This window comes from Symphalangus syndactylus, chromosome 2, assembly GCF_028878055.3.
Source record: "Symphalangus syndactylus isolate Jambi chromosome 2, NHGRI_mSymSyn1-v2.1_pri, whole genome shotgun sequence".
NCBI lineage: Eukaryota > Metazoa > Chordata > Mammalia > Primates > Hylobatidae > Symphalangus > Symphalangus syndactylus.
This window is the reverse complement of record NC_072424.2, coordinates 64,978,294-65,001,512: the sequence shown is the minus strand read 5'-3', so window position 1 is coordinate 65,001,512 and position 23,219 is coordinate 64,978,294. Positions and strand designations below refer to the sequence as shown.

The following is a 23,219-nucleotide window of genomic DNA, read 5'->3' as shown; positions in this document are numbered from 1 at the left end:
AAAGAAATGTTTAAATAGTTAAAACACAGGGGAAATAAATGCTGTTAAACAGGCATAAACTAACCTTGAGGAAGCTCAGAAATGGGAGCAAAGTGTTGTAGAAACTCTTAAGGCTGCATGCTATGTTCAAACAAAAAGTCTAATCCTCAAAGCCATCCAAAATATTCCCATTCCAACAAAGTTCAGGTGCTTTACTAAGTTTTCTTTAAGTAACTGAATGTACAGGGATGTAAAGAGTTATTTCCTTCATAATCCATCTAAAAAGGTATTAACTAGTCCTTTTGTTTCAAAAAGGAAAGTGTAAAATTTTGTCTTACGTTGGCAATCAAAATCAGTAGCATTTGGAATTCTGGTTATGCATATTAATTCTGTGGTAGGGTGTATCTGAATGGCAAGCAATAGGAAGTTTCAAAGTAATTTACCTAAAAATACTTTCTGGAAAAAAACCCTAAGATACAAGTTACGGATATCTGAAGTAGAATATGCATGATCAAAAAGTTAGTTGCAATGTGACAAACAGGACAAGACACTTTCATTTCAACAAACAGTTATTAAGCATCTGTTACGTGTAAGACATTATGCAGAATCCTATGATGTTAAATAAGATATGAATTCCACCTTCAAGGGCCTGTTGCACTTGATGTAGATTTTAATGTTTAATATTAAAATAGGAAAGTTTATTTCTTTGCCTAACTATAGCTTATTTTACATGCTTCTAAAATTTAAGGCTATACCTCTTTAATATATTTCTTACAGAAAATCTTAAGGCCTAAAGATATTTTAAGAACTCTGGATAGAGAAATGGAGAGAAAGAGAACTACAGCTTTGAAACTAGCTGGCAGGAGCATTCTTTTTAACTAACCAATTAATCAAAATTTAGTTGAAGCCATAATACATCCAGCTCTAGTGCTTGAAACAAAATTTAACATTCTTGAAAAAACTTCAAGACAACTAACTGCTAAATTGTGTAGTACCTCATATAAGCAGAATAACAACACTAAATAAAATAGACAAAGCATGTGTTTTCAGACAGAAGAAAAGGCATGGGCTTTGGAATAAAGAACCTTAGTTCGAATTAACTACTATGTGATATTAGCTAGTCAAGTTTGGGCATATAATTATTTTGGAGCGTGAGCCTCAGTTTCCTCACCTTTAAAATGGGGAAAATATACCTACCCACACAAATTTTCCTGAGGATTAAATGATATACGTGAAATTCTTATAAAGCACATTGAAGACTTTCAGAAACCAGTTTAACTGTTTCTAAATACAAATGAGGGCACTTTCTTTTGTGTTCCCTTGCTGCTCTTACAAAGCCCTAATTATCTGATCATAAAGATTATTCAATCTATCTAAATGTATATACACATTTAGCAAACATTTGTTGAGATCTACTATACGTAAGACACTAGTGTCAATAAGATCAGTAATTAATGTATGTCATTATTGAGATGTCTTAAAGCTTAACTGAATAATTTTTTTAAGAGTAAGGAAAACTGACATAAGATATACCTGTATTAAATCTAAAGATAAAGATTCTCACCTGCACCAGTGTCTGAAATTGTTCCCATTGTTTATCTGATAACTCAACAGGCAGACACAGTAAAAGTTCAACACAGCTTCTAAAAAACAAAAAGTTGGTAAGGAAAGGAATAATTATTAAAATTCAAAGGAAATTATAAAACCAGTAATTCTAGTATTATAAGCAGACTCCCCATAACTAATCTATTTAAAATTAAACTATAAGACTTCAGATTTAATGTTTTGTGTGTGTGTGTGTGTGTGTGTATTTTTAAAGCTAAATCTAGTTTATTTACTCAAAGGTCTACTCACAATGCCAAGCGTTCCAGAACCAAGGCTACATTTTCACATTCAGAGGTAAGATAAGGTCGGGCTTTAACATAACTTTGGATAGCCACTGTGTATACCTCCAATAAAGGTAAGGGATCTTCTGAAGTTTTCCATTTCTCTGCATATTCTAGGAGTGTCTGTTTTGGAAGGAATAATAAAAAGTATTCAAAATGTAAATCAAAATATACATTGACTCATCAGCTGTGTTTTTTCCTGAAAAATTTTGAAAAATACAAATTTTTATTTATAAAAACAAAGTAGTTTATATTGATTAAAATATTACATGAAATAAAGTCATAGTCATATTTTTGGCAGCTCTCTGTAGGAGAAAAGATTAGTATTAATTCATCCAGCAACAGCATCATTTCATCAAGCCTAGTTTTAAATAGTGCAAGAGTCATCTCCTCTATTCCCTGGTAAGTTTTAAAAGTTATTTTAAAAAGACACCTGGGCAAGTAATACTTGACCAGGCATGCAGTGAAGAATTTGAAATAATATCTGTTTTCTATTTCTCGTAGAAGCAGCAGAAAATTCAGTATTGAACAACAAAATGAATCATGTATGGTCAGCAAAGACATGTCCTTTTTCACTCCATAAAAAAAAACAAAACAGTACATACAAATAATTTTTTGACAAGCACTAGCAATTAAAAAGTCATCCAAAGACTTTCAACATATAAAATCAACATTAAAGATATTAAAGAATTATTATAAGGTTAAGTAATTTTTGTAACAGTGTTTTTTTAATTAAAAATATTTTTCATCTTTCAATTAAGTAAATATTTTAAATTCACCTCATCAGAATTACTTTAAAAGACGCTATTTATCTTACTAAATAAGAGATGGGAGATAATGGAAAGAGAAGTTATACAGAAACACACATGTTAAGACTCTTATCTAAAAGGTTCTATAGTTATGCTAAATGAAGAGAGATTCTAATTAAATGTTTTTATAACACAGAAGACTGCCACAATTGCTCCTCTCCACACTTCAAGGTTTAAGACTCATTTAATCAAACATATGGAAATTCAGGTGTCTTTTCCTAGAAAATAGGGTATTGAAGGAAAAAAAAATTTCCTGAGGGCCTGTATCCTCTGGCATACAGAAGCACTTTTAAAAACTGGAGGGAGGGAAGGGGGTGGGGGGGATTGTATTCTGCTACCAAAGCACTTACTACCTTGTCCTCTCTACTGACTTCCAACTAACAGAATTAGTAAGTGATTAGACGAAAGCAACAGAAAAGGTAAGCTGGTAAACTAAAGGGCAACAAAATAACTACTCACCTACTGAGTAGCCATATATTCACAGACCTTGGCTCTCAACTAATCCTTTCCTTTCCTTTCCTTTCCCCCTAAGAAGTGAGGGCAAATACTGATTGCTAGAGACAGAAGGACAGAAAACCTGCAGCCACAGTGCAGGATGAAGGATGGGGTGTCGGGGGATACTCAACTAGGTCCAAAACCAACTCCACAGCAAAATTTCTCAGTAAAGTTGAAGTGGAAAAACTTGTTTCTCAGCTATCCAGGAAAAAACACCCCAATCTTTCCCAGATGAACCCTGAAACAAATTTGCTCTCATCCACACTTTCACCTCACCTCACAATCCCATTATATCCCAAACCTTCATGGTACAAAATAGATTCTATGTGAGGATAAAACAACCAGAGATAAGTTCCCTAGCTCAATCCACATGAAACCCAAAGGTAAAGCTATTTCTATCTTTTAAGTTCCAAGCAGGGATAGAGATGCTGGGGAAGAGGGGAATCCATGTTTCTGTACCCTCTTGGCATTGTTAAATATAATGATGAACAAATGACATTGTAGCTGGTCAACATGGAACATGAGATGAAGCTGCCTACGTTATACCTAAGATGATTCAGCTTCCATGTAAACACAGAAATTAAAGCCTTTTATTCGCCTAATCATGTCACTATTATACATATAATCCCAATCCAGAGATTCACTTTTGCAGGTGTTGGGGCTCAGAAACTGATACCCCAAACTGTGGCACTTTGACATGCTGAAGAAGAAGCCTCAGAGTCTCTCTGACCTTCCCCTGTTTCTTCCCATCTCTTGATCCTCTTTCTCCCAAAACACAGTATGAAGTTGTTCTGTGAAGTTTCCTTATCTGTCTAAAGTCCAGGCCCACCAAAGAAGAAGAAAATTACCTTTGATTCTGTTAAATATAGTGAACCCCAAGTTTCTCTTCAAAGAATCAGTATGTCAGTATGTTCAGCTCTCTTATTCTTTGATTCTCCATTTTAAAGTTTAACTTCCTGGTTCTCTTCACCCCCTTGCTTCTAAGCTTCAGTAAACAACTTTCCCGCCAGTCCTAATCAGTAGTTCACATCTGTTCCCTGGTCACCTGGTCCATCCTGACTCATCCTGGTCACCTGCTTTACCTGAGTCACCTCTGGTCACCTGCTCTGACCTAAGTCACCTTTAGTTACCTGTTTCTAACCATCCTTCCCGCCAAACTACTCACCCTACCACTCTGGCTCAATCCCCCTGCTCTTTTTAAAATAGCCAGTTGGAATTAGCTTAGACTGTGCGGGCCAACCCTAGCCAATACGGGAACGACACAGCAGTAGGGGCTACCTGCGTCAGGAACAAGAACTCCTTCCCCTCTCCCCTGTCCAGGTGTGGTCTCACCATTGTTCCATCTGCAAGGAGCACCCTTTCTGCAGAAAGTAAAAATTGCCTTTCTGTGAAAATTAAATTTATGTTTGAGTGCAATTTCTTTGTGGCACCGGGAATAAGCATTTCTAACAGTCTCCTCCCTGAGTTTTCATTAACTGAACTTATAGGGCAGGAAGACAGAAGTCTGTCAACACATCTAGCCAGACTTTTGTCACAAACCACTGAATGCTTAGCAGGCGCAATAGACTTTGTAGCAGGCCACTGTATGGACTTGAAAAGTCCATTGAATTCCCCGAAAAATAATTTACAATCCTCCTCTAAAATCATCCACATTTCCCTACCTCCCTTTCATTAATAAATTTGTATGCCATTTCTCCTATTAATCTGCTGTTTGTCAGTTGATTTTCAGTGAACGTTCAGAGGATGAAGGGGAAGTTTTCTTTTGGCCCCTACACAGGAGAATTCTTAACTTTCTTCTAAATAGCTCTCAAATAAAGAAGAACTTATATTTCTTATGGATCTGAAATGGTTATACTCTCCAATTTTTGACCAGCTAGATCATTCAGAGGACAAAGACAGAGAACTATGGACTGCTAGAAATGAAAACATTCTCTTGCATGGTGATTTTGATTAGAGCAATTAAAACCTGGGATTATTTCCTGGTTGAACCAACATTGAACTAGGAAAGACTATACAAGAAAATTTGGAATTCAATGATGCAACAATTCAATCAAAAGGGATGTTAAGATTCATGATCAGTCTTTGAATTCAGTTTGTGCCATTGGCAGGCATACAAGTATGGTATAATAAAAATAACTGGTCTTTGTCCTAGGTTCCTAGCACAGAGCTCCTAAAACCCATGAAATCTACATAAGTGTCTTTTTCATGTTAATGAGGTAACATTAGGCTGAGGAGCTTCTAGATAGCTTTAAGATAGGGACTGGTCACTAGAAAGACCATGCCATGATTAGAGATGGAACTTGCAGCCCCACCCCCTAGTCTTGCAGGAGGTAAAGGGGCACAGAGATTGAACCCAATCGCCAATGGCGAAGGGTTTGATCAATCATGCCTATGTACTCCACAAGACCTCCTAAACAACAGTAGTCTAAGAGCTTCCGAGTTGGAAAACACATCCATGTGCTGGGAAGGTGGCACATCCCAACTCCACAGAGACAGGCTCTGGTGCTTGGAACCCTTTCAGATCTCACCCTAGGTACTTCTTCATCTGGCTGTTCATTTGTATCCTTTATAATACCTTGTAATAGTAAGTATAGCATTTTCCTGAGTTCTGTGAGTTATTCTGGCAAATTACTGACCCTGAGGAGGGGGTTGTGAGAACCCCTAACATTGTAGCCAAGTTGGACAGACTTGGGGACCTGGTACTTGCGACTGGCATCTGACCAAAATCCTACACTTTTTTCCTGATTAAACCAATGGTTTTTGTTCCCACACCCCTTCAAGAATGAATGAATTTGTCTATACACATATATTTATACACATATGAACAGACAAAGATAAAAGTCACTGTAATCTGGTTTGAAGATGAGTTGGGGGGAGATGGCACAGAGGCGAAAAGACAAGGAACAAAACCTAAACGTCTTCCTGCAATGCACCATATTGCTTCCATTAATGAGTAACCTGTAAGAAAAATATGGTAAGAAAATTTAAAACTGTTTTTTGATGAATGACTGATGGAACTAGGGATGCTTAATCTGGATATTAAATAATATTTACTGAATATTTACCATGTGCTAGGCGTTGTTCTAACAGCTTTACATGTACTACCTATTCAGTAATTAGGTAAATTACAGTAATATGCTTATATTAAAAATTAACAAACCAAAAGTAGTGAAATAACAAGCCGTAAGATCACGGAGCTAGGAAAAGGCAGAGAAGGGATTCAAATCCTCAGTCTGACTTCAGAGTGTTCATTCTTAACTACTACGTGATACATTTCTGGAGAAATAAAAATTGACTTGTAAATCCAATTTTTAAAATTTGGATTAAATTTTAGATTAAATTAGCCAAATTCACAAATCTAGAGGCTTGTCACGTAAGAGAGGAGTTAATTTTATTCTGTGTGTCTCACAGGTCATACCAGGACCACTAGGTTGAAGTTTAAAAGAGACACTTTGCTGTTTCCTATAAGACAGAACTACCAAACCATTAGAGTAAACCAAAAACAGAACAAGTTGGCCTCCTGAGACAGATGGTAGCCCACCAACTGAAGTTATTCAAAGAGGAGCAAGATGATTCAGAGTTGAAGATGCTGAAAGGAGTCATATATTAAAGACACACTCCACCATACCAGAAGGGACTACACTAGTGAGTATGTGTGTGTGTTCATAAACTAGTGGCTCATGGATGTTTTGATGTGCACGTTGTTTAAAAAATATTTGAATTAGTTTCTAATATTTAGAAGTCATATATTTTACATAAAAACTTGGGTTTCTGGCTTTTCTTTTAAAATAAAAAAAACTGGCAACTTTGGGTCCACATCCCAGCATGGCAACTAGCTAGGGCTGAGTGATGACCCAAGATCTCCCACTGAGATCAGACACAGGCTCTGTGGTTGCTACATACCTCACCTGATTCTTTGTTTGTTTGTTTGTTTTTGAGACAGAGTCTTGCTCTGCTCTCCAGGCTGGAATGCAGTGGCATGATCTGGGCTCACAGAAAGCTCCGCCTCCCAGGTTCACACCATTCTCCTGCCTCAGCCTCCTGTGTAGTTGGGACTACAGGCGCCCGCCACCAGCCTGGCCAATTTTTGTATTTTTAGTAGAGACGGGGTTTCACCTTGTCAGCCAGGAAGGTCTCAATCTCTTGACCTCGTGATCCGCCTGCCTCGGTCTGCCTCACCTCATTCTTTAAGGAAGCTACTAGATCCCTACAGTTATTTGTGGCTACTGCATCTGCTCTATAGTGTGTGTTCTGGGGCAAGCCTAGGATAGAAGAAATAGGTAAAAGGTTAAAGGATCTCTAACACAGTGTTTCTCGCTGTGTTTTTCATTATTGTCCCCTCTTAAGGAGACTTTTGACTTTTTTTCCTAATTGTTCATCATCCTCAATGAAATTTTGATACCACAAATTAAACTATGTATCTGTTTACATGTAACAAGCAATTAAAAAAAAACTTTTTTCTTTAAGAGCCAATTTTTACCTCCTTGAGAACAAAAATGCACACTTTAACAATTTGGCTCTTAAGTTTATTTCTCATTATTTAAATCAGCAGAGTCGAGAACATACATGCTTTAGGGAGAAAGAGTGTAATTAACTTCTGATAGCTTCCTTTAGTTGCCCTAAGGATTACTAGGAGGGAAAATAAAAGAGAAATAAAACCACAGGGGTGTTATATTTAATAAACATGGGGATTAAATTACATTATTGTCCTATGTAAAGGTAAGACTAGTGGAGTGTTGGTTATGTTTATACTATTACATTCATGTTCCACTTTCAATTTACATCTAGGGTTCTCTAGAACAGAAGTTCTCAAACATTTTGATCTCATGACTGTTTACTCTCTTAAAAATTACTGACGATCCCAAAGAGTTGTTTATGTGAGTTACAACTACTGACATTCACCATATTCAAAACGAAAACTGAGACTTTTACTTATAAACAAGTTTAAAATAACAATAAACCCATCACATTACTATAAATATTTTTAATAAAATGCATTTTCTGAAAAAAGTGAAAAGACAGGCATTGTTTTACATTTTTCAAATCTCTTCAATGCCTGACAAGAGAAAAGAGCAGGTTTCTCATATCGGTTTATACACTTAATTTGCTGCAATACGACACATCATGTAAACTTTGGAAAACTCCACTGTACACGACTGAAAGGTGGCAAATAATGTCTTACAGTTTTGACCTTTTAAACCCCGAGGAGCCTTTGACGAATGTGAAGTACTCTTTAAAATTTCTAAGTTATTAAAATGTATTTTAAGGTTTTGTATAGAAATGGTAGACTGGACACATTCATTTTGCACCTTACTCTCCTCTCCTCAAACCTCACTGAAACTACAGTAATATTTTTAAGTGGCATAAACCCATAAGAATAGGAACATGGGAATGGAACAAAAAGAAATAAAATCTTAAAAGCTGGAAAGCACATGTAAGACTGACACTCCAAGAAAAGTGACTCCTAAATAGGCTTTAGGTAAAAACAACAACAAAAACAAACAAACAAACAAAACCCACTAACTCTGCATAATCACCAAAGGGCTCAGGAACACGGAGCACCAGATGCCTCTGAAAATGGGGGGTGAAAGTGGGGCTCGAATTGAGATAACTGGTTGAAAAGTCTATTTTAGGAGTTAAGCCTCCCTGATTTCCTTCTCACTCTCCACAGCTAGAAAACCCAAGCGAGGTACTGCCACTCTTCCTCAGTAAAGAAGTTTAAAAAGAGGTGTTTGGACACAGTCAACGAGAAGTATCTTACTTTTCAGGGCACTAAGTCAACTTTACATACTCCCTATAGACAGCAAGCCCCTTTTTTCCAACTCACTGCCTGAACTTTCAGGTCCCTAGCTGAGTCTTTTTCCGGGAAATCAAAAAGAAAAGACCCAATATTCTGACACCAAGCCTTCATCAGGGAATGAAACAAACTAGACCCCCTTATTTGTGAAAATCACAACAAATGTTATACATGAACTTGGAGCTCTCAATCACCTTTTTAGCAGTATGCCCCTAAATATGGTATTTAAAGACCAGTAGACATTTTTAAAAAGCTTCTAAAGTTGAGAGAAATCAAAACAAGGGGGGAAAAAAAAGCAACTTTGAATAAAGAGAAACCATGCAGGGAGAAAGTAAAATTTCAATAAACTATCAGTGATATTCTTCGACATGTGAGAAAACATATTACATCTATGAACAAAAACACCATGTTATAAGAAATAGTTATAGAAAAAAAGACTAATAAAAATTATGGATAGGAGAAAAAAGATTTTAAAATTTAAAGAGTAATGCTAGAGGTCCCATAATTAATAACAGGAGTTCCAGGAAGTCAGAATAGAGAAATTGAGGGGAATAAAGAAAATTTTTAATTCAAATTAACTTTCTAGAACCTAAGAACATGAATTTTAGGAATGAAAAGACCCACTGAATGTCCAGCACAATTACTGAAAATAGAACTGTACCAAAGTACTTTCTCATAAAATTTCAGAGCTCAAAAACAAAGAGAGGATCAAAATAAGATTGGTGGGGGAGGAGGCAGCAGACTTCTCAACAGCAACACTGGAGCAAAAAGAAAATGAAGCACTGCATTAAAAGCTATGGGGAAACTATTTATATCCAATGATTACAACTATTAAAATAGAAAAGTCATTTTCTGACATATGTGGTCTAAAATTTTTTTACCTTCTAGGCACATTTTTTCAGGATGTTATTGAAGAAAGAATTTCACCAAAATGAAAAATAAAACAGTAAAGGAGTCAGAATGATATATAGAAAAAGGGGAGCTCTAACATGAGAGAGATGAACGAAGTAAGATTCCAAGAAGATAGCTGTGCAATAGGCCTGGAAAATAATTATAGCATATTAGATGGATTTTGGATAAATTTTTTCAAGATGAAATTGATAGATAACCTAATGTGCTTGAATAAGCTTAGAGGAGATTTAAACAATTGAGGGAGAATTTGGATTGAATTGGTGATAAACACACAGAAAATTAAGCTAAGAAAAAAATACGATAATTTACGTCTGGAGAAACTAGACTCACCAACTAGAAAATGCACATTCTTCACAAACACAAGTAAAACAGTTACAAAAACTGAACACAAACTAGGCCACATAGACAGTCACATGAAATAAAGAATATGTTTCACATTTTTTATATTTTTTTCACATTTTTCCACATTTTTTGAATAAAACACAATAAAGTTAAATACTTAACAAAAGAATACCCTAACAAAGAAAACTACAAACTTGAAATTTTAAACTGTACTTCTCAGTCAGGGGTAAAAGAAACCATAATAGAAATCAGAGAATACTTAGACTTGAATTACAGCAAAAACACAACCTATCAAAATTCGTAGGATGCAGCTAAAGCAATCTTAAGAGGGACAGTTTTAGATGCAAATGTTTATACTGTCACTTCTGTTACAGCTTAAAAAAAATACATATATACACATTTGTTCTGATACAACATTAGCAAAACAAGAATTTCTCATTTGCTTATGTACTACTTCTTGGTGCGAAACGTTAGGTGAAAGCAGACAACTGTACCCAGATGAACTGAGCTGCTAGAATATGCAAAATGCACATGCGCACGCAAATCAAACATGTACCAGCTACCTCAGTTCACCATGAGTGTTATTAGCGATACCCATTCCACACGTCGTGTTACAACTTTCTATCCAATTTCAGAGAACTCTCCTCCTGCTAATTTCACATTAACTCACAAACTACATCCCTTTCGATACCCACTTTCCTTCTGGTGCCCACTTCTGCAAAGAAACTTCAGATCTTTTTCAAGGTAAACTACCTATGTATTTCTTAACTACTTAATAGGTATAAAACTGCGCTACTGTTTCAATAAGCTTCTGTGTGTGATGACGTTTTTGCATGCTGTGTCTCTTAAGTACACTTTTTCGATAAGCCCTGTGATCTTTAATGTGCAATTTTGCATGACAAAGTGATTGTTAGGAATTCATATATTGTAATAAAAGAAAACTGGCTGCATTTAAAAAAGAGAAAATAAAGAATAGCCAAAGAGAATATTATTGGGACAAATAGAGAAATTTAAATATATATTGTAATTAGATAATAGTGATGTGTCGATATTACATTTCCTGAGTGTGATGACTATATTGTGAGTATACAGAAAAATGTATTTGGCCTTAGGAGATAAACGCTTAAAGTATATAAGGGGGGGGGCAATGTCATAATACTGGCTAACTCTTAAAGGATTCAGAAAAGAAAATAAAGTGTGAGATAAAGCAAATATGGCAAAATGTGAATGAAGGAGGAATCTCGGTGAAAGCTATGTGGGTATTCATGGTACTATTCTTTTAACTTTTCTGTTATGAAGAGTTTGGAAAAGCAAACTACTGAGGGTGGGAATTGTGGTAGATTGAATTCTTCACCTCTCCTTGTTTCCCTGTCCTTTGTCACATGACTTTGGAGTACTTATCATAATAGTAGAAAATATTTTCCTAACCCATGTGACTTGTTCTGACCAAGAGAATGTGGCAGAAGTGACAGTAGGACAGCTGTAAGTTTAAGCATCTTGTTTTCTCTTATGGTTCTGCCCTCACAATGAGAAGATACGTCTAGATTAGCCTGCTGTTCCCAGCAGGGTAATGAGGGGTAGATGTCATCCTGTTGCTCCAGTTGAGCCCAACCCGTATCAGGTAACAGCCAATCTGAAACATATCTCTCAGTCCAGCCAAGATCAACAGATACTTGGCCAGACCTCAGATGAGTGAGCGATAATGCTTACATTAAATGCTACTAAGGTTTTTGTGGTTTATTATGCAAAATTTGGTGAAAATACGTAAGTAGCCAACTTAAATTGGACAAAGAACAGGATATACTCAGAATATAAAAACGTAAAAGTAATAAAACTAAGATGAGAAATAAATGACATAGAAAATAAAGACACAGATTGTGGTGAAGATGTTTAAAAAAAGAAAAAAATAAGAAAACACACAGAGAGGGTCAACAAAACTAAACCTAGTCATCTGGTAAAGCTGGTCAAGAAAAAAAGAGAAGGCACAAATCAACAGTATTGGAAATGAGAAAGGAACCATAACTACAAGAGCAATAAAGATGTCTTAAAATCAAAATATATTGAATAATTTTATTTGAAATGAGATTATTAAGAATCATCTTATCTGAAAATAACTTAAAAATCTGAATAAAATGGGAATGGTTAGAACATTACTAAAATGGTCTCACAAAGAAATAGAAAAAAAATAGTCCTTTACCTATTAAGAAACTGAATCCAGGTTAAGGAAAAAAAAAAAAAATTACCATACAATTTTTATAGAAAAGTCCAGCACGCAGACTGGGCATGGTGGCTCATGTCTGTAATACCAGCACTTGGGGAAGCCAAGGTGGGAGGATAATTTGAGGCCAGGGATTCGAAACCAGCCACAGCAACATAGTAAGACCTCATCTCTACCAATAATTTAAAAAATTAGCCAGGTGTAGTGGCACAAGCCTGTAGTCCCAGCTACTTGGAAGGCTAAAGCTGGAGGATTGCTCGAGCCCAGGAGTTCGAGGTTGCAGTGAGCTATGATCTTGCCACTGCACTACAGCCTGAAGACAGAGAGAGAGATCATGTCTGGGGCCAGTGGGGAGGGGGGAAAAATCCCAGCAAACAATTCTTTAGGAAACTGATAATCTCTTTATTACAGAAGCTTTTGGATGAAAGGAAGAGTGGGAAAATTCACTAATTCATTGTTTGAGGCTAGTATAAACTTGAGAATAAAACTGGGTACATATGGTATGAGAAAGGAAAAATCACAGGCCAATCTCAGACATACACAGCGATTTAAAAATCCTAAATGTGGCCAGGCGCAGTGGTTCACACATGTAATCCCAGCACTTTGGGAGGCTGAGGCAGGCAGATTGCCTGAGGTCAGGTGTTCCAGACCAGCCTGGCCAACATGGTGAAACCCCGTCTCTACTAAAAATACAAAAATTAGCTGGGCATGGTGGAAGGCGCCTGTAATCCCAGCTACTCAGGAGGCTGAGGCAGGAGAATCGCTTGAACCCAGGAGGCGGAGGTTGCAGTGAGGCAAGATCATGCCATTGCACTCCAGCCTGAGCGATAAGAGCAAGACTTAGTATCAAAAAAAAAAAAAAAAAAAAAAAAATCCTAAATGTTACCAACCAAATCCTACAATAAACTTTAAATCAAAAAATACATATATTTTGAAACAATCACGAAGTTAAAGAAAAGTTGGAGATACAGTACAAAGACATTTTTTTCCTAAGCTATTTGGTAGTTAGTGGCCAACCTAATGCCTCATTACCTTCAAAGAGTATGTATTTCCTACAAACAGGTACATTCTCCCACATAACCACAGTATGACCACCAGAATCAGGCAACAAACACTGATACATTACTACTATTTAATCTGCAGACATTATTCACATATGCCAAATTATCCCAATGATGTTTTATAGAAAAAGATACAGTAGTAGTACAGTTTGCGTTTGTCATGTCCCTTCAGTCTCCTTAAATCCTAAGTAACACTTGAAAGAGTCTTTCAGGACCCTGGCACCATTGGAGATTATTATAGGCCACTTATTTTGTAGAATGTCCCTCGATTTGGCTTTAGTATTTTCTCTTGATTAGATTTATGCTATGCATTTTTAGTGAGAACAGAAGTAATGGTCATTTCTTCTCATTATATCCTGTCAGGTGGTACACATTATGGATGATGTTCATTTTGATCCCTTGATTAAAGTAGTGTCTGCCCTCCTCACTCTGCTTAGGCTTTGACTCGGCATGCTGGAACTAGGCGCCTCTCTAGGTAGTTGTCCCTTCCTGTTCTGCTTAGGCTCTCACATACCATGCCAGGCTGCCCCTATGCCTGCTCACCCTGCTCTGGCTCTGACTCCCCATACCAGGTAGTTCCTTCCCCACCCATGGATGCCTAACTCATCTCACCTGGGCCCTAAATCACCACACACAGCCACCCTAGCCACCTCCCTATGGTGCCCTCCTTATCTTGAGTGGGCTCTGATGCCTTCCCCCATCATGAGGCTACTACTCAATCTGTTCTTTGACATTCCACTCTGGGCCATTGCAGCACCCCACCCTCCATTGCAGATACATTCCTTGCTTCGACCCACATAATAGCTTCAGGACTGAATTATTCAGGAAGGGAAGAGAAAGGGTTGCAATATACATTTTAAATGTATTTTGGGACTAGTAGGTGTTATCCTAGAAACGTGAGGATAATTTAAAGTTAGGAAAATCGCTAAGCACAGTGGCTCACACTTGTAATCCCAGCACTTTGGTAGGCTGAGGCGGGCGGATCACTTAAGCTCAGAAGTCCAAGATCAGCATGGGCAACATGGCAAAACCCTGTCTCTACTAAAAATACAAAAAGTAAGCCAGGTATGGTGACATGTGCTTGTAGTCCCAGCTACTCTGGGGCACTGAGGTGGGAGGATCACCTCTACCTTGGAGGTCAAGGTTGCAGTGAGCCATGATCATGCCACTGCAATCCAGCCTGGCCAACACAGCGAGCCCTGTCTCACTTTAAAAAAAAAAAAAAGGAAAATATATTAATGTAATTCACTCTAATAACAGATTTTAAGGGGGGAAATTATATGATTACCTCAAAACCATTAAAAAGATATGCAGTAGTCCCCTATTTATTCATGGGGGATAAATTCCAAGACTCCCAGTGGATGCCTGAAACCCTGGATAGTAGTGAACTCTACATATATTATTTTATCCCTATATATACATATACCTAAGATAAAGTTTAATTTGTAAATTAGGCACAGTAAGAGATTAACAAAAATAATAAAATAGAACAATTAACAATATTCTGTATTAATAAAAGTTATGTGAATGTGGTCTCTTTCTCTTCCCCCTTACTGTATGTAATACTTTTGTACCAGGGTAACTAAAACCACAGAAAACAAAACCATGGATGGGGCAGGGGGAGGGGAAACTATTGTAATCAGAATGCAACTTGAGGTAAAGAAGAATCAGTATCTCTTTACAAGGAACAGAAGGAAAGCTCTTTAACGTGATAGAGGGTATCCAGAAAAACCCACAGCAAACTACATTCTGGGAGTATGAAATGTTAGAAGCATTTCCCTTTAAAGTCAGAAAACAAAACAAAAATGCCTATCACCACTTCTATTCAAAACTGTAGGGCTAATCAGCACAATCTGAAAAAGAAATAAAAGCAGTAAGAACCAGAAAGATAAGATAAACATGCCACCACCGCAGACAACGCACACGTAAGAACTTCAAGAGAATTCAGTATAGTAGCTAGATATAAGATCCATACACAAAATCAACTGCAATTCTATTTTTTTAAAAAAGCAATTAGAAACTATAATTTTTAAAAAGATAACATTCACAATAACAAAACTTGTGAAGTACCTAGGAATGAATCTAACAAAGTATTTAGAAGATCTTTTCAAAAAAAAAGAAGTATAAGACTTTATTTAAAGAATAAAAGGAAGGGTGCATAAATGGAAATACCACATACACAGATAGTGGAAGACAAGTTAAAGATGACAATATGAGCCAAATTTAAAAAGTCAAAGCAATGCCAATGAAATTCTCCACAGGATTATTTACAGAAGTTGACACATTGATTCTAAAAATCATACAAAAGGCCAAATCAATTTTGAAGAGCCAGGTTTTTGAATTTGGAAGATTATCTGCCCTAATCAGATAGCAAGACTTATCCCAAAGCTATAGAAATTAAGACAGTGTGATTTTGTTATAGGCATAGATGACAGAAATGAAAGAGCTTTAAAACAGAATTACATACATGTGAGAGCATGGTATATAAAAAAGTCCCATCAGAAACCAGTGAGGAAAGTACAGACTATTCCATAAATAACCTGAAACAACCATTTAAACAGGAAAGAAAAATTATAACTATTCCCAGCATACAACAAAACTATATCCTATATGGACAAGTAACTGAATGTGAAAAGCAATACTTTAAAACTTTAGGATGAGGCCGGGTGCGGTGGCTCATGCCTGTAACCCCAACACTTTGGGAGGCTGAGGTGGGCGGATCACTTGAGGTCGGGAGTTCAAGACCAGCCTGACCAACATGGAGAAACCTCATCTCTACTAAAATACAAAAACTAGCTGGGTCTGGTGGTGCATGCCTGTAATCCCAGCTACTCGGGAAGCTGAGGCAGGATAATCGCTTGAACCCGGGAGGCGGAGGCTGCGGTGAGCCGAGATCATGCCATTGGACTCCAGCCTGGGCAACAAGAGCGAAACTCCGTTACAAGGAAAAAAATAAAACAACAACAACAACAACAACAAACTTTAGGATGAAAACATAGGAGAACATCTTAAGACCTTAGGGCAAAGAAGGTTTTCTTAAGACAGAAAATACACACCATAATGGAAGATAATAATAACTGCAGATACAACAGAATTAAAAACTTCTGTTCAACAAAACCCCACAGAAAATCAAATAAAAGGCTACAAACTGGGAACACATTTTGTATCTCATATTCACAAATGATACATAGTGCCATATGCATAATACAAAATTCATAATATAAATATAAGTCTACCTCGGAATCTCAGGGTTGAGCTTGTCCACCACCATTTTTACTTCTGAGTATGTTGCCTTTATATCATCTCTCTCCCAAATTGTGAGAATTCAGGAGAATCTCTTACTTGTGATGAAATCCAATAATCTTACTTCCACATTGTTCTGGTTGAGACACTTGTTTCCCCATATCTCAGTCTACGGTCCCTGGCAAATGGCCCAGTGCAGTAGTTATTTCAGTAGTAGTTTAGCATTTTCAAAGAAAATCAATTATGAATTTAACATGATTCACATTCCCATATATACTCAATGTTAGGATGTGAAATAACCATTCACAAAACTGAGTTTCTGATAGCTTTGAATCCCTAAATAATCTCCAAAATGGATGTTATAACACAATCTCCAGACTTTCTGAGAATTCTAAAACTTCTAGCTCCAGGGCCTACTCTCTTCGTAGCATTGTGATGGCACGAACCAATCATAATCCCAAAACTTCCCTATTCCCTAGCCTGACATGGTGTGGCCCATAATTTCTCTGTTCTTGTATATTCTTTGCTACAAACTAGGCTTACAGAAGCAACCACATTGATGCCTTGGCACAAAGGGTTTCAATCTTGCAAAAACACGAGCATGTTTGATGCTAACCTAATTCCTAAGAAACCTGACTTTAATGGGAGCAGAGATTTTTTTTTTAAATATCTAGCATATAACATAGGGAATGTTTTTAGGCTTCATCCACTGAATTAATTCTCATAATGCTATATAACTGTTTCTCCGTATAAAACACTCGGAAAAGGACAATTCTGACTTCAGCTTAGTCTCCACAGTACTTCTGGCTTTGAACTTACTTTCCAAAAACACTAACATAGTATGTCTGGTTGATCTGTACCTTTACATCGTGACGCCCATAGTCAAGCAGTCATAATGAAGGTAAATACATGGCTCAAATCTGAAGTGAAGACTTTAGCCCAACATATAGCTAAATATCATGTGGGAGGTCCAAAATCCTTAAGAGTAAACCCCCTTATACAGAATGTAACCCCTAGTAACTTCAGAGACCTACAAGCCCAGTAGGTACATAATTAGATTCAAAGAAGTAGAGTCTAGCTGCCATAAATAATTATAGCACAAGCCTCAACCTCAACTTGCTGGGGATAAGCCAGAAAGGGTGCCACAGTCTACTGTGTATGTCTATTATGTGCCAATTGGCACACACAATACATCCTTACTTCAGAACATGAAATACAATGGTAGGAAATCCAGCTTTAAAGGTGATTGATTCCTTTAATTTCTATATTCTCTAGTAACTACTCTGAATAGAAATAAAATTCAACAGAAATAGGTTTTCCCTTAGTCATTTATACTCATTGTATAAGTGACTTTTTGATGAAAAAGAAATTAAAAACATTTTCCTAGAAACAAATGTTAATATAGGCTGAACCAGAGGGCATGTGATCCATTCTCAGAGCAGGAAATGGTACTCAGACAACTGAATATCTACATGCATAAAAATGAAATGAGATGCTTACCTTACATCATACACAAAACCCAAAATGGAACATACTTAAATGAAGAGCTAAACCTATAAAACTTCTTGAAGAGTTCTTAGAACACCAAACATGATCTATTTTTATAAAGTTCATAAATTGGACTTCAATTCATCAAAATAAAAAATGGCTGCACTTCAAAAGACTCCATTAAAAAATGAAAAGCCAAGCCATAGGCTGAGAAAAAAATGTTTATAGATGATATATCTAACAAAGGGCTCATACCCAGAATACATAAAGAACTACTACAACTCTATAATAAAAAGACAACCTGGTTTTTTAAAATGGGCAAAAGATTTAAATGGACAGTTCACCGAAGAAGGTAAGTGGCTGAAAATGCACATGAAAAGATGTTCAATATTATTAGCCATTAGGGAAATACAAATTTAACTATGAGAAACCACATCCACTAGAACGGCTATAATTTTAAAAAGACAATACCAAGTGTTGGTGAGTATGCAGAGAAACTGAACTCTGATGCATTGCTAGGGAGAATGTAAAATAGCACAGTCACTTTGGATAGTCAGTTTCTTAAAAAGTTAAACATAAATTTACTATTCAAACCACCAATTCAACTCCTAGCAATCCACCCAAAACTAATATAAGCATGTTGGCCAAAAGAAAAGTATGTGACTGTTCACAGCAACACTATTTATAACAGCTTAAAACTAGGAACAAGCCAAATGTCCATCAATGGTTTGAATGGATAAGCAAAATGTAATAAATCCATATGGCTGAATATTTTTCAACAATAAAAAGGAATGAAATATTTGATAGCTGTTATCCCATTTAGTGAGAATATCCATGTATTTTGCTGTGTTTATGAAATGCAACCCAAGGACCTTTTGAAGTTATCGTGTAATACAATATATGCACCATATTCTTTTTTGAACGAAGAACGTTTCTAAATTCTGATTCACATCTAGCTCAAACAGTTTCAGATAAAGATTGCAAAGTTCACAGAGAGTAACTTCCCCAAGTCTAATATATTTAAGTACTTCATATCTTATAAAACCTATTCTAAGTCTCATCCATTTCCCAACTACGAAGTAGTTCTAATGTTAATATTTTCTAAAATTACTAACATGGAACACATAAACATGCAATAGGACGGGCGCGGTTCCTCACGCCTGTAATCCCAGCACTTTGGGAGGCCGAGGCGGGCGGATCACGAGGTCAGGAGATCAAGACCATCCTGGCTAACACAGTGAAACCCCGTCTCTATCAAAAATACAAAAAATTAGCCAGGCGTGGTGGTGGATGCCTGTAGTCCCAGCTACTCGGGAGGCCAAGGCAGGAGAATCGTGTGAACCCAGGAGGCGGAGATTGCAGTGAGCTGAGATGGCGCCACTGCACTCCAGCCTGGGTGACAGATCGAGACTCCATCTCAAAAAACAAACAAACAAACATGCAATGGTGACTTGGTTATGTCAGGATTTAAATTTTAAGCTAATTGGTGTCATTTGTTACACAGATCTCTAGCTATCTGAATTCTCTCTCCAACTTACCAAATTTACAGAATCAATTTGAAACTGATGAAAAAGAAAATACCAATCAGTATCTATTAAACATTGCTTAAAACAGCAATGATTCAAACCATATTACTTTTATCTTCAGGAAAAATTAACTATATTTCAGAGAGACCTGTTCTTAAGATACATAAATATTCTTAAAATAGAAATGATCTGAAAATCCCTTTAACTGTAGCACCCTCATAACCCAGAATCAAAGACTGAAAACACACACTGTTGAAAGCTAGAAATGAATGTACTTCTTTCAACTAAAATAGATACTTCTTAGATAAAAAATTGAAACTAACTCAGGCTTTAATGAATGCTTTCTTTTTTTTGAAACAGAGTCTCACTCTGTCGCTCAGGCTGGAGCACAGTGGCGTGACCTCCGCCTCTGGGGTTCAAGCAATTCTCCTGCCTCAGCCTCCCGAGTAGCTAGGATTACAGGCATCCGCCACCAGGCTTGGCTAATTTTTTTTTATTTTTAGTAGAGATGGGGTTTCACCGTGTTGGCCAGGCTGGTCTTGAACTCCTGACCTCAGGTAATCCACCCGCCTTGGCCTCCCAAAGTGCTGGGATTACAGGTATGAGCCACTGCGCCCAGCCTTACTTAATGCTTTAAAAAAAAAAAAAAAAAACCCAAATGTTAAAAATCTGATATTCTCAAATTGTACTCAGGTTTCAAAAACATTTATGGTACTATCTAACCTACTGCAATTAAATGAAATACTAAATTTTCTGCTACGGGATGGATTTCCAGAAGAGCAACTGCTAGAATAAAGCAAACAGATATGCTGTTTTACTAACACATTTACTGGCCAGGTTTATTTTACTGGCCAGATTGCTTTCCCAAAAGGTTGTTTTCTCATGTCCACCAAAGTTTGAGAGTGCCTTTCTCTGTATTACCTCTAGCAAGAAGTCATATACAGCCTATTAAATTCTACAGTTTCTCTAATTTGCACTTCTTTAATAACGAATCTGACTTCTTTTCTCATTTGTTGGACATCTGGATTTGTTTTGTCTGTTGCTCTATCACGCTGATGGTCTCTTGTCACACTGCAAGAATTTAATATATTACAGAAATTCACCTTTTGTTCATCACCAGTTTTAGAAATAATTTTCTGGATCTATTGTTTTTCCTGTTGGCTTTATTATTTTTACCATAAAAATTCATTTTTATATTATGAAATATGTCTGTCTTTTTATACTTTCTGGGAATAATATAAAGACTAGAAAGTCTTCATTAGGAAGGACTAAATACGCAGTCTCTCAGATTATCAAGATTTTGTGTGTGTGTCATGAACACAAGCAGTCTTTGCTTTTGCACAGTTCTGAAATACACAGGTACCAGTCATCACAGTGTAAATAATAGTCCCCAACAACCTGGTTCAACTCTTAGTTACCACAGTGTATCAACTTTTGAGTAAGTGCATAGTTTCTGGATGTTTGGTCCACAAATCACTAAGTAAATAAGAGATGTGCATCATGATCACTAAGCAATCACATAACTTTTCTCAAAATTTGACAGCAACTGGTTATTGGGCACCTGTTTGTTACTCAGTATATGCGTGAACAGCAAAGTGTGTAACTGTGTTGCCTTCCTGTCTCCCAGTGATACACTGACTTGACATTTTACAAAAGTGAACAGTCAAAAGAGGGGACTGACCAACAAAAATGAAAGTGCAGCAAGGAAACAAAAAGTGGCAATGCTGAAAGTGGAATTGGAAACTGGTTATGACCAAAAGATGAAGATATCCCAGAGGAAAAAAAACATCACATTAAAGGAAGTCTCTGAAATATTTCATGACTTTGGAAATGCAAAGTACTATATAAAATGTTTAAAATACAAATTTAGAAAAGAAAATGACAATCTGGCAAGGCACAGAAGAGATGCTTGCTCCATATCTTAAGTTATATAATTAGAAGGCAAGCATCATTCAAAGTATTCTTGATAAGCTTTTTACAAATAGAACATCCTAATTCTCAATTTTTTTTCTTTTTCTTTTTTTTTTTTTTTTTTTGAGACAGAGTCTCACTCTGCTGCCCAGGCTGGAGTGCAGTGGTGCTATCTCGGCTCACTGCAACCTCCACCTCCCGGGTTCAAGCGATTCTCCTGCCTCAGCCTCCCGATTAGCAAGGATTACAGGCATGTGCCACCATGCCCGGCTAATTTTTGTATTTTTAGTAGAGATGGGGTTTCCCCATGTTGGCCAGGCTGGTCTCAAACTCCTGATCTTAGGTGATCCACCTGCCTTAGCCTCCCAAAGTGCTGAAATTACAGGCGTGAGCCACCACACCCTGCCTAGTTCTCAATTTTTCTAATGTTTCAAATTTTTAGATAATTTTAAATATTTCCTATTTTTTGTATTTTTAGTGTATTAATTCTTTTCCATTTCCCAATACATTTATGACCAGTCATGGGTATTTTTAATAGTTTAATGAAAATTTTAACGATGACAGGAAAACTATAAAATTTCCAACTGATAAAGTATTAAAATTGCTTTGCAGTTTCAGCATTCATCATTTCTGCAACACCTCAATGTGCACCACACAAATGAAGGAGTGCCTGTGTTTAAATCTTCATCTAAAAAACAATTTTGTATATGATGTGACGGTCCATTTTTGTCTTTGGACAGCCAGTTGATACCAAAATCCTCTTATTAAACTCTTCCCATTGAATTGAACACTATGTTGTTATATACCAACTTCCCAATTTGTACCAGAATTTTTTCACTCTCTACTTGTTCTACTAATATACTTTTCTGTTCCTTAAATGTTTACATATTGCTATAATCTAAAATGTGAAAAGGCAAATCCCCCTTTCACTATCTTTTGCACAGTTATTCTAATCTATTCTTCAATGTTTTACTTTGTCTTAAACTACTAACACTATGTTAAATAAAAATAGTACTAACAGGGATTCCTATCTGTAACCTGTTTACAATGGAGATTTTTGTGATTTTATCATTTAAAATTATGTCCTATTATTTTCTAAAACTTAGTCCCTATTACATTTAGATAATTTCCCTCTATTCCCATTTTACAGAGTTTTTATTGGGAATGGTGTTTTATCGAAGGCCATTTGTAGCATCTACTGAATACAGGTTTTTTTTTTTCAAATGAGCTTTTCAATTTAATATAGTATACAGACATTTTCAGGTACAGAACCAGCACTGAATTCCTGCAATACCATCTGTTTCATTATAAGGATTTTTCGCATATATTGCTGGATTCTATTTCCTAATATTTAAACTTTTGCATATATATTTTGTCATATGTGAAACTGGCCTACAGTTTTCTTTTTAAACATTATTTGTTAGGTTTTGATATTAAAGTACTTTGTAAAATAAATTTGGAAGCTTTTATTTATGGCCTATAACAGTTTTAACAATAGAACTTGTATCCATTCAGACTTTTCTTTTTTTTTTTTTTTTTTTTTTGAGACGGA

General features: G+C 36.4%; 1 protein-coding gene across 4 annotated transcripts in view; it reads right to left on the bottom strand.

Annotated features, from left to right (window-relative positions):
- The window catches only part of ZNF292 (zinc finger protein 292), a 106,787-nt gene that overhangs the window by 43,971 nt on the left and 39,597 nt on the right, over nucleotides 1-23,219 (bottom strand). For 3 of the 4 annotated variants that reach the window (XM_055257886.2, XM_063619038.1, XM_063619040.1), the window contains 2 exons: nucleotides 1,834-1,988; nucleotides 1,544-1,622 (listed from right to left, as the gene is read on the bottom strand). The exons of the other annotated variant lie outside the window; for it this stretch is intronic. In XM_055257886.2, the coding sequence (XP_055113861.1) occupies nucleotides 1,544-1,622; nucleotides 1,834-1,988 (234 nt within the window). The remainder of the gene's footprint in view (nucleotides 1-1,543; nucleotides 1,623-1,833; nucleotides 1,989-23,219) is intronic. 4 annotated transcript variants of the gene reach the window in all.